Source organism: Phaethon aethereus (assembly GCF_964289735.1).
Source record: "Phaethon aethereus genome assembly, chromosome: Z".
NCBI classification, from domain to species: Eukaryota; Metazoa; Chordata; class Aves; order Phaethontiformes; family Phaethontidae; genus Phaethon; species Phaethon aethereus.
Genome location: NC_138577.1, coordinates 88483240 through 88496232, shown reverse-complemented (window position 1 = coordinate 88496232; position 12993 = coordinate 88483240). Strand labels below are relative to the sequence as shown.

The window sequence follows — 12993 nt, the reverse complement described above, 5'->3', positions numbered from 1 at the left end:
AATTTTTTCAAGGAAAGGGGTGGTAAGTGAAAGATGACCTTGAGGCAGCAGACTGAAATAATGACTGTTAATGCTGGAAGTATTATTAATATTTCACAGTCAGATATATAGCTGCATATTAAATATAGCTGATAACACTAGTTGCAACTACGTTTGCTCAGCTAAGTATCTCTGCACACTGACAAAGACAAACCAGATGATACTGCCAACTGGTGTAGGCTTGGTTTATATTTTGCTAAAACAACAGTAGTACAAACTAAGGGGAGTGTATTAAGGAGATACAAATGAGGGGGAAATGCTCCAATTTACTGACAGTATCAACTGCTCTAAAAATATTTAAATATTAACATCTTAAAAATATTTTCATTTTCAACCACAAAACAATACAAACATAGTAATGAAAACACATGCAATATTAAAAAGAAAAAAGCAGCAAGCATTTCCATTAAACATAGGAACTGCTACCATGTCTGACAGTGCCAAGGTCTCTTCCTTCTCCCACTCTTCTCTCCAGCAAGTGGGCTGGGTGTGTGCAAGAAGCTGGGAGGGGGCACAGCTGGGACAGCTGACCCAAGATGACCAAAGGGATATCCCACGCCACGTAAATGTCATGCTCGGCAATAAAAGCCGGGGCAAGGAGGAGGAAGGGGGGATGTTCGGAGTGATGTCGTTTGCCTTGCCAAGTAACCGCCGCACGTGATGGAGCCCTGCTTTCCAGGAAGCAGCTGGACATCTGCCTGCAGATGGGAAGCAGTGAACGGATTCCTTATTTTGCTTTGCTGGTGTGTGCTGCTTTGCTTCACTTATTAAACTGTCTTTATCTTGATCCTCAAGTTTTCTAGTTTTTGCCCTTCTGATTCTCTCCCTGCTCAGAATGAGTGAATGAGTGAGCGGCTGGCTGGGGACTTACCTGCCAGCTGGTGTCAACCCACTACACCATGCAGAGAAAATTAAGTAAGATCCCGTTAAACCTTTTTCCAAAACTCTCTTCCTTGTTCTTATTGTTGAGAATCAAAGCTATCTCACTGAGAAAAGCATTGAAGTGGGAAGAGGCTGTTGACTGTGTTAACATAGAAAGGTCACATCAGTACAACTGATGTCTGTCAGCTTAGCAAATGCAATTCCTACATTGCTGTTCCATTTAATGCTTTGCCAAGTCAAGTACAGTGCTGCAGTGACAGAAGTTTCACAGTGTGTTTTTGTACACGTGAAAGTTCTCATGGGAAAGCTTTTAAGTCATAGGAAAATTAATTTTAACTTTTTTACTTTCAACTACAGAGTTATTTTAGAGTTGTTCTTTAGAGTTCTTTTTCATATGGTGTAAATGTTTTTAGAGTTATGCAGTACTCCAAAAGTGCCTAAAACATACTTCCAAGAAAGCAATTGGAAGTGACAGACCAGAAAGACATTAATTTCTACAAATTCACACCACATAAATTTATTCCAGGTAATGATACCTGAAACATGGAAGAAAACAAATTAGAAATATGCAAAACAATGCAAGTAAAAAAATTTAATTAATGACTTTTTCACTCCTTTGTCAGGCTATGTAAGACAGCTTTTTTTAAAAAAACACCAGTAGTATCAAGGATGAAAAGCATTTCTGATACTATTTGTGACATTGTGAAAAGCCATGAAATAGCTCAGTGCTACTCAAACTGTTAAAAGCAACATACACATTCTTTTGTAAATTCTAAAACTGGGTAAACAGCTTTGATTCAAGGAACCTTGACTAGTAGTTTCTGTATCAAACCTGCTTAAATAACATAATAAATAATAAATATTACTTATATTCAAATTATATTCAATATTGATTTGAAAACCTCAAGTTATGGAAAAACTTCTATGTTCTCTAGCAGCGCATTTTTAACTACAAGGACAGCATATCAGATTTATTCCACCAAGCTGTCCCAGCAGATTAACACAGTGATGAGCAAGGGCACCAAATTTCACGTCCCTAATTTCATTCTCATACTTTCAAGATAAAGTAAATTCTATCTAACACAAAAAAGTCAATGCACTCATATACATAACTGAAGTCTTTATAGCAGTTCATTCTTTCTTTTTCTGTTTTTTTTCTGACATAGGTTATAATAGGCCTGACAAGTGAAATACCTTCAGAATATGTAAGACAAGGAAACCAGTAACTCAGAATTTCAGCACGGATTTTCTCACACACAGACACACTCTCTCTCTCTCTAGTGCTGATTTGTTGCAATCTCTTTGAACCACAAAAAAGATAATCTAGTTCTAAAAAACTAAAAAACCCCCCCACAATTGCCCACTTTTACCATTTAGAAAGGAATGTGTTAGGTACGCCCCAAAAAAGAATTTAATTACATTATTCACCTGTTTTTATTTACAGATATATTCGTTAGAAAATTGCATGGAAGTTTAGTATATTACAATTGTCATCTTTGTTTCTCTCCACGAGCTAACATTCTTGTGTAAGCTGGGAAACATGGTCACCCCTATACCCTGTGCTATAAAACACTTAATTTCTTGTGCCCATGCAGATAGTAAGAAAACCCAAAGTCATTCCTTTTTTTTAGGTTTCTGAATGGCTTTATGTGTTTCTTGCCAATGTGTTGCCTCTTAAGCAAACAGCTTTTAAAAAACAAAACTGGTAACAATGACTCACACCCTTAAACTGAAGAGAGAAAGGAAAATTTTGTACCCAATATGCTATACTTAATGACATGGAAATACTGTGGTTTTATTTATGCATCTCTAGACTAGTAAAAAAAGGAGCAAAGAAAAGACAGTTCTGCCTCCACAGCTGGGGAGGATCTGCTCTGCTGGCTTTCTGAATGGCCTTCTCAACTATGTCATGGAATTTTAAATGGAGTCCCTGAATATATGGAAAAATCAGTATATCAAGTCTTAGTATAACAAAATATAAGGGATAATGACATGTTTTGAATGGTATGGTATTTTGTTTCAGAGTTTATTTTTGACAAAAAATGCAAAGGGAAAGAAAATGCAACATATAAATATGAAGTAAAAGAATAAGACTCTAAGAAAGAACATACAACACTACAGATATTATGAGGCAACAAGCAGCTTTTTAAGGCTAGAATTCCTATCTGCAGGCATATTGTACATTACAGTGCATTAGATCAAAGTGGGAAAGCAATAGGCATCTGGCTTTTGTGCTGAAATTACGATTCTTATATAAAGAAAATAGATTCTAAACAAGAGGTAGGTCTCTATTATATTATGTTTTATTCTTTCTTTTAAGTTTATTTTTCATATATGTACTACACTCTATCTGACACAAGTGATTATTCTGGTTATGCAAAGAATGGTTTATGAAAAAGGTATGGCTTACAATGCTGGAACTTGTCAAAAGAAGGCATAGTAGAAGAAAGAAAATGGTGCCTACACTTAAACTGCAGATTCACCATCAGGAAACATATGAAAGCAGCCTCATTTTCCAAAGAAACAGAATGGCCACTGACACCAACCGAATGCAAGCCTGCTTGGGGCTCAGGAACTTTGAAAAGGTAGGTTGTTTAAATATAAATATGGGTATAGAAGCCTAATATTAGGCACTTTTTAAATATCTTGACCAAGGATAAAAGGCAGCACTGTTTCAGAATGTCTTGCTTTGATAGCCCTCAAAAAAGGTAGGAGGTCTGGCTAGGTAAGATGAGTGAAGCTCTCATTATGTTTAATCTTTCTGCTTTCTTAACATAATGAAGAACTACTAGGTATTATATTGAAAATGCTTTTTTCTCTGAAATACTTGATTTTCTATTGTTGTTCTGTTATTGTATTGAAAAAATGAATAAAGTACCTATTTATTCTGTACTTTCACAATAATTTAAAAGAGAACGCAGAGACAGCAGTAAGTTTGTATTTTATGTGAGAATCTAGAAGTCAAAAGATGTTTTACAAGGCCTCTAGCTTCTGAAAAGAAAGAGGTGGTATAGAGGACACTCAGTATCTTTCAGGTCAATGTCCTGCTGGTCAGCAGGTCACAGAACAGCAATTAAGTTGCCTTCAATTCCATTTTTATGAAAAGACCTAAGGAAGATACCAAATGAAACTAAAGGACTTGGGAAGAAAACTGCGGCATTATTAAAATAAAATAATGCCTATCTGTGGAAAACAGCAAAAAACTATTGGTTTTGTTAGCTTTCTCCTTCCAACATTTGCTGAATACAATCACTGTAAAATACAATAATCGCCTCTTTCGTTACACCTTATTGTTTGACAGGATGTGTTAAGCTGGTGTCCCTAATGACTACAGTAATACCTGCTGGTAAGGGCATGTGAACATCTGAATGTAGCCAACAAGCTACTCATGACTCGTTTCTTCTCTACAGATCAATATGAGAATCTTATGGATCAATTCATTTCCTTTAGTGGAGCAGAAACCAGCATGCTTCACAACAAAAGGCAGCTATAACAAGCAGCTGTGATACTTACATATAATTCCTCACAAAGGAATGAACAAAGGAACGCATTTTAAAAAAATATGTCAGTCTTCATTATTTTAAAGTATAAAATTCATACTCACATCATTTTTTCTGTTCAATTCTCTATGGGAAAGTATGACCCAATCTGCTAGAATATTTATGTGTTTGGTAAAAAGCACTGAGGTTTCGCTTCCCAGCCAAAAGGTCTTCAGAAGAACTGTCTGTGGCATGACTTGCTGATGCTGTGAATTGGTCCCTTCAACCAAACTGTAAAAAAAGAGAGTGAAAAAAACTAAATCTTTATGCCACTTTGATTACTATAGTTACCAGACAGAAACCTTGTCTTCTGTCAAAACACACAAAGGTTTGGCAATTTTTAAGTATGGAAGGCTCAGACACAATTTCTGATGAATAATAAGTAAAATAATGATGACTATTACAGCCAGACTGAAGGAGTTCTAATGTTGTGCTAGTATTACATAAGGTAAAGGCTGCTTTTACTATGTAAAGTCAGAGCAAAACCAAGATTTTTTTTTAATACTTCATAAATTAAGTAAAACTAATTGTCTCCCTAGCAAAAGATAACTGAATTAAAAAAAAAAACAAACCTGGTATGTTCAAAACGCTGCTTGTCTACCTTAAAGAATGAATACTGAAGCATTGCAAAGTTAAAAATACAACTTTGTGAGCAAAATTAAGTGCTTATTGAAACTCAAAATAATGGGCTGGGAAAAGTTAGAAGCCTTAAAACACAATTAGAAAAAACCTACAAAAATTACAATAAATAAACTAAGAACTTAGAAATATAAAAGGAAATGCTAAACTGCTATCTCTTTAGAACAGTATCTTACTAGGGATACATAAAAACTCAGGATACAACCTGCTGTAGATACAGGAATGCATGTGAAATTGTAAAAAAGTAGTACGAAAGTATAATACTACAAAACTCACCTTTTTGTCAGAAACTCTACTTCAGCTTTTACCAAATCAAAGAAAAACTTCAATAATGTTTTGTGAACTATCCTCTGTTCACCTCCTCTCCCTGAAACTGGAACTTCATGACAAATGGTTTTGCAATAAAGGCAAGACCTGAAAAACAAACACCAAAAAACCCATTTGTATGACAGAAATCATAGTCTGATCTACTGGCAAAAAAGTCAGCTTTGACTTTTGACAATTTTGACAAGGAAATACCTTGCTCCCCATCAACATTCATCACTTCGAAGACTAAATTTCTTAAACTTCCTTAAAATCCTTTAATTACAAGGTAGTCTTGTAATTTTTTATAGACATTGTAACATCGTACAAACATTATTCAGACAGCAGTTCACACATACTATTTGACAGGACTACAGTTTGTGATCAAGTCTAATGATTGTCTAGCATGATAGAGATAATTTTGAAGTAAACCACAAACACATTTCTTTTGGCTAGAATTTTGAATACTGGAACCACCAGGTATACAACTGCTGGGTACTCACATTCTGCCAGTAAGTACTAAAAGATAAAATACTTTATCTAAAAGATAAACTGTCTTCCATTCCACATGACATGTTCCTAATAAAACCTATTAAATGTCCAATTACAGTGATTCAAGTACAGTGATTCAATGCCCTTCAAGACTATAGACATGCTTGCAATCATACACATTCATGTATCTGTAACCATGGTTGTATCACAGTATTTAAATGTTACTTAAGATTTTATGACAGTAATAACAAGAGGTATACTTTCTCTTCCAAATGAATGGAACAATTAATTTCTATTGATGTAAACTACAAAAAATGAGTTCTCAAGCTAAAGCATAGACTAACTACCCAAACAGCTCCTGTGTACTGACTCTTGTATTTGTAAATGTATAGGATATAATCAGATTTCCTGCACAGGATGGTAAAGTTTATGATGAAAATCAAAATACAACATGAAGCTTGCCATGTCTGGTAAGCTAAGACTGGAATTTGTTAATTTGTTTTGTAACTGCAGATATAGATACAGATATGATACTACAGAACAGCAATGGTACATAGATTATTGTAATTTGTGGAAAGCTTAAAAAATAAGCCAAATGATTTTTAAAAAAGGAAGGAGGACAAGAAAATGTACAATTTTTAATTTCAAAAAAACCCCCCTCTGCCTGTGAGCCAACACTTACTGAAACACAAAATGAGAGGTCCAAATCTCAGTTACAATTCCAGACCTTCACAGACAGTTAATTTGCCTTGGTGAAAATGTGACCTTTATACAATAGAATTCCAACCCTCGTCCCCTGTCCCTGAATCTGGAGTAACATAAGAACTCTCGCATGCAACACCTCATTAAACATTCTTACCTTACAATCATCTCTATCAAGGACCATGTGCCTTTCTTACAGATAGGACACTGAAGAAGATCCAAATAATATTTTAACATGGATGGGGACTTCCAAGGAGGATCGTGTTGGAGAACAAGGTACAAAATGTGATGAAGTTTAGTATAAAATATTGCACTGGTATTTCCCTGTAATAAAATGAGAAAATAACATTAGCTCCATACTGGCCAAAGACCCATAATCACTAAGAGTTTATATATTTTCTTTATTCCTTACAATCGTAAGTGACCAAATTAATCAGTGAAGTAACATGCAATTTAATGCATAACTACAAGCAGAAAAATTCAGACTTTATTTAAAAAAAGGAAGGAAAAAAGGAGAGCCTGCTCTACTGTGATATTCCAGCTGAATGCATCACTGCTTAGAACAAACTTTTTTCTCCATTGAGCTCTCTATCTGTGGCCTACTAGGTTAAAAAAAAAAAGGTCACACAAGTACTGTTTCTAAAAGCAACGAAAAAAATCTGGTCCAATTTTTCCACAATATTTAGAGCACTAAATTTATTTCCACCTTGTAAATAAATAATAATTTAAAAAAATCCTTAAGCATTAAATTCTTCCCTTTTTAACACAAACACACTGATGAACACAAAGTGAAGGGTAAATACATCAATAAAAAACACTAAATACAACGTCAGAAGCAAAGATCATAATACTTCTATTTCTTGTTTTAATATTTATAATACTTTAGACTTCATCACTCACCATCACATATTCTAGAAGAGAATGAAGAAGTTGCACAGGAGGTGTAGAGTACTTTTGACCAGAAGCAAGTTCTGTGATTACATCAGGAAGTAAATACTCTTCCACTAATCCTTCAAGTTTATACCATGTGCCTCTGCAGAGGTCAGTACTTTTAACCTAGGAATGAGATATCTTTGTAAGAAAAAGAACAGCTTAATAAAAAAAAAAAACCTTACAAGAACTAACAGGAAACGTAAAATGAAAACAGGGACAAAATTATAAATTAAACCAGAAATATTACTTATTGCCTGATCCAATAAGCTGCTGTCATCTAGAAAGGCATTCACTCTTACTGAACTGGGCTTTCATTGAAATGAAAAAGTAGGTTTCAGAATATGCTTCTCTTCTTAGAAGATCTGAACACATCTACCCTTTTAAAAAAAAAATTACAATTTACACACTCAAAAAGTTGTCTATAATTTATTCTGGAAAGGTACGCAAAGGAGTGTTATATTTTCAATAGTGCAGAGTACATCCCACAGCATATGGCTGGAACAGTTAGATAATTAGTACCACTGAACAGCTAAAAAAAGAAGAGAGAAAAATGTAAAAATCATGAAATACATCATTTAAGAGTATACATTGCAAAACCATAAACCATGTAACTACTTTATCTCCCTAGTTCTCCTATTCCCATATAGCATGTCAGAGAAGCAGCTGATGCTACAAATAGCACAGGTATTGACCCCAGTGGATTTCAAAGCTCTGAAGATCTTCTTAATGGCACAGGGCTTCCTTCCTAGTCTCTGCCACTCATGACAGCAAAACACTTCACTTTGCAAGCTTTCAGAGGACCCAGAAGGATCTAACGGCTTTCATGAAATGCTGTACCTGCCCTGCAATTTCCCTGTTATTGTCTGTACTCTTAGCTTTCCAAACCTTTATTTCCACAGATTAATAACACCAAAGAGGAGCTACTGAAGATCTCAGGTACATTGCTATTTACATCTTTCCTCCAGTCCAGGTTCAAGCCAAAGCTAAGATGCACAAACCAGTTGCAACCATACTGCTGAAGCAGAACTTTCCTCTGCCTGCGAACTTCTGTTCTGAAATGCAGCTATTTTGTTTGATCACACAGCCTGAGACCCTGGTAAATTCAAAGAAACGGGGATAGGGAGTCACAACTGAGAGAAGCATAGTCAAGAAGATCACTGATTGCACTGCTGGGAATTAAATAGTTACATAAATTTACTGTTGCTTTAGTCCCTGACAACTTGTAGACTTTATGATCGCTGCCAAAAAACTTGTCTCCTAATGTACAGTAGATGAAGCTACTCAAGACATCCTACCAATTGTTTTAAAATTAGTTTAAAATTTCAATTAACACAGACTCTGAGTCCAATTAGTGGGCATGGTGATGTTGGGTTGATGGTTGGACTTGGTGATCTTAAAGGTCTTTTCCAACCTTAATGACTGTGTGATTCCGTAGCTGTGGTTTTGAGGTCTGGAGTACACCGCGATTAGTGAGATAGTTTCCAAAAATGTTTCAGTAATAAACTAAAAACATTAGGAGCTCAGGTCAAACCTGAAAAAACTTCTGAAAGAAATTATAATCATAGTTAAATCAGAGCTAAAGTCTCACGAATGAGCTCCACCTTGGCATTAGATACTAAGTTTCTCTGTAAATGTTTCATTTCTCAGATTCCTAATGCAGGCCATGGTTACATTAACAATAAATAAAGCTGCTCATCTAGACAATTTTCTTTTAATCGTCTTTGTGCATCTGGCGTTTGCAACTCACATTTAATTCAATTTCCTCATTCATATAGGTACTATTAAAATCTTCACATTATTCCTTTGGAAATAATGGCTGCATTCATACTTTTGTAATGGTAATTATATACAAACAGCACATGTAAAGAGCAATCATAAACTCTTTAATGGCAGTCAAAGAACAACTTCTCTGTTGCCTGGGTTTAAGATGTATGAAGATGACTCAGTATATTGTGCATGTACAAACATGTTACTACTGGCCCTCATCTGGTGATCATACTAGCATTCATCTTTTTACATTGTGGTTGAAATTTGTAGCTCTTGAAAATTCTGGTACCTGAAGAAACAGCACCATCAATGCATTATTTGGGAAGTACACTGAAACAAAGCTGTTTTGGGAGAATGTGAGGCCTTTTTCAATACATGCAAGATAAAGAGGAACTGTAGAACTGGTTTTCATTTTATGTGTAAGGGGTAAGGATGATAGAAAATTAAAGTGACAAACTTTTTTTAGTATCAGGAGACACCTATAGTAGGGCCTTAATATTCAATAAGCTGTAGAGAGCATTGACTCTTATTCTGTCTGGTGAGGAAGCAGAGGTTTCTTGTGAAGCCCTGCTGGTACAACCATTAAAACTTTGAGCAGAAACAAATGAAAAATGAAGGTCCACAGACAATAAGTTGTGTTTTATATAGCGTTGTGTGGAAGAGAAGCTGACAAGAGAGAAATAAATATTTTAGGGAAGGTGATAGATAACAGAACACTTAGCTGAGTTAATCATTCCTAGCAGATGCAAACTGAGATCACTGAATAGACTACATAGTTCTAATGTGTTAATAGTTCATAGGTTTTCTTTTACTTACTAGTATTATTGGAAATGTTTATTGGAGCTGTTTCTAAAAGCCATATACTACCTATAAAAGTCCCATATGAGATGCAAAAGCTAGCAATGGATATTCCACAAAGCAATAAAAGACAGTAGCAGGTCATGCATAATGGAAGTATTAGAATTAGGCTTAAGAGTTGCAAACAAAAAATTATATTATTATTAAGAGTACAGAATAACCATTTCAGCTTACATGTGTTAAGAAAGCTAAAGTTTTTTTCCCATGAACTCAATAAACTAAACATTAATGTTAAATTTCAATGCACTAACAGAAACGCACACAGCATTTCACTCATTAATGGTAGTGTTGGACGATAACAAAGACATTTTAGTGCTCATGTTTTAAAAATATATTTCTTTTCTTTTCCTTATTGTGTCAACAGAAAGAAATCAAATAAAAAGAGATTTCTCTGAAGCCTGAGAGCTCATTTTATCAGACTGAGACCTCATTTATATATCAAGTGACAATTTATGTAGCACAGCTCATGAAGATACCCAAATCTTCAGCTACAGAGAAATACAGGAAATTAATAGATATTCTTTAAGAATTTCCCATTTTAAATAACACAAGTTACTATACAAATTACAGTTGCTCATAGCTACTCTATAAAATGCTTTTTAAGTTGTAAAAGGTAATGTTTCAACATAATTTAAAGATTTATTCTTAGTATTATAGATAGAAAAGGGGAAATTTTCTAAGTATTTATTTACTTCAGATAAAACAAAGACTTGATAAAACCTGTTGTTGACCTGTACCTGATTTATGGCATGTATTTGGCTTAATGGGAAGAAAACCAAGAAATTAACTAAATAATTAAAAAAAGAAACTAAGTCAAAGTGATTATGAAAAGGGACTGGAAAACATCATGTATTGTACTTGCAATCTGTACTTCAGTACACTCCGACACCCACATGATGATGTTTAAGGCTTGCTTATGCTGTAAGAACAACTACTGTTTCTTTCTAGAGTGAGACAACCTTCAGCTGAAGTCTGTCCCTACCAGCAAAAACAGGCGAGCACTGAAAGACTTACATATACTTTCTCTTAATCACTACTGCATAAATACAGTGCTTGAATAATTTAAGATGCTATAAATCACGTTAGGGCATCTTTGCTTCTTTTCTTCTAACATTAACTAGTAAAGTTCTCTTAACCAGCGTGATTAAAGAGTTTCTTTGTAATCAAGGGGACAATACTGAAGGCATTGTAAGAACAAAGAAAATTCAACAATATTCCAATGATGCTCTTTCACTCTCAATAATTTCATTAGCGTTTTGGATAACATAAATATTTTTAAAAGATAATTTCACTAGGAAACTATGTTTCCCTAGCTTCATGATATAATTCCATACATGCAACATGCCCTCTTTGTGAGAACTCTTACCTCTGGATTGCACTTATTCAGCTGGGCTTTTTGAGCAAACCTGTGCTTAACGGCCTGAAAAACAGGATAAAGTCAACTGGGACATTGGATACCAATAAATATATTCAATAAATACTGTATAAAATGGCCACAATGGCAACTTTTGTAAAACACAGTTCAAGCAAAACATTCAACACAGCATCTATTTATACATATCTTTTTGATATTTGGATGGCAAAATTATGAAATAGAGGAATCATGACCTAAAAGGAAAATAATCCAGGCAATTCTTCTCCCCATTTTTCCTATTGTTCTCCCGTTTTTATTTATGTGGTTGCTATGTAAGAACAGTTTTACTAGATTTGGTCCACTTAATCATGTTAAAAAATATGCAGTGTGTTCAGTTTTTCTATGGCAAAATACGAGCTTTGGATTCCTCTTGCAAGTTACCTATATGGCAGTAGGTGCAAAAATGTACTACTATTATTACTATATTTAGTTATGGCCTAGTGTTACAATCTTACTCATACATGTTACCATAAAAGTCTTTTAGGAGCAATTGTCCTCATGATTATGATTAATCCACTTGCACAATACTATGTAATAGTTTGAGGGAAAGATAATCTGGTAAGTGCATTTCTCGTGTGTAATACACATGAAAAGGCAAAGACACATTTATTTTTTAAAGGTCTGGAGGGTACAGTCTTGATAAAATATCGCTGACAAAAAATTTACCATTTGAAAGTATATAGATTAAAGCAGCATGAGTCTTCTATTTGTTAATCTTGTGTTTAAACATTGCACACATTGAGGACTTAAAAATTCTATTTCTTTTGCTACTAAGAACTTATATTAATATACGTAGGGGACTTGATTTTACAGTTACAAAGTCATACAGTGCTTCATCCCTGTGTTTTTGCCCCATCCCAGGTCAGGTTGGACGGGGCTCTGAGCCACCTGATTGAGTTGCAGATGTCCCCGCTCATGGCAGGGGGTTGGACTAGATAGCCTCTGAAGGTCCCTTCCAACCCAAACTGCTCTATGAGTCTATGATTGATGAAAGCAAGCTCTTATACAAAAATACTTACACACCATAATCTGCATGACCGTAACTTATAGACATAATATATCCTAAGTCAAAGTAATTAATTTTTTTCTAGATACAATTTTTTTTAATTACTAAGGTAGCACATTTATCAGGATTGGATATGTGACAACATTAAAACAAGGGAGTGCATTTAGCTCTATTTTTTACTTGTAATAAAAAACATTGATATGAATCAACAAAATATTTGCTCTCAGATATGGTTAGTTTTAAAAATGCGTTAGTGTAATTCAGCTAAGTAACAGGAAAGTCACAGAAAGACTGTAATCCAATGACATTTTGTTGAACAATATTAGCTACTACTTATCTCATATACTACACCAAGACTTCAAGTAGTCCACAATGTCTTCCACACACCCTTGCCTACCAATTATCGCTACTAAATTGAA

At 34.6% G+C, this 12993-nt stretch overlaps 1 protein-coding gene across 1 annotated transcript in view; it reads right to left on the bottom strand.

The window, feature by feature from the left end:
• SLF1 (SMC5-SMC6 complex localization factor 1) overlaps positions 1-12993 on the bottom strand; it is a gene marked incomplete at both ends in the record, with an annotated part of 36622 nt that overhangs the window by 12893 nt on the left and 10736 nt on the right. The window contains 5 exons of the mRNA XM_082013347.1: positions 4526-4691; positions 5376-5513; positions 6754-6920; positions 7497-7652; positions 11521-11574. Of these exons, the coding sequence (XP_081869473.1) occupies positions 4526-4691; positions 5376-5513; positions 6754-6920; positions 7497-7652; positions 11521-11574 (681 nt within the window). The remainder of the gene's footprint in view (positions 1-4525; positions 4692-5375; positions 5514-6753; positions 6921-7496; positions 7653-11520; positions 11575-12993) is intronic.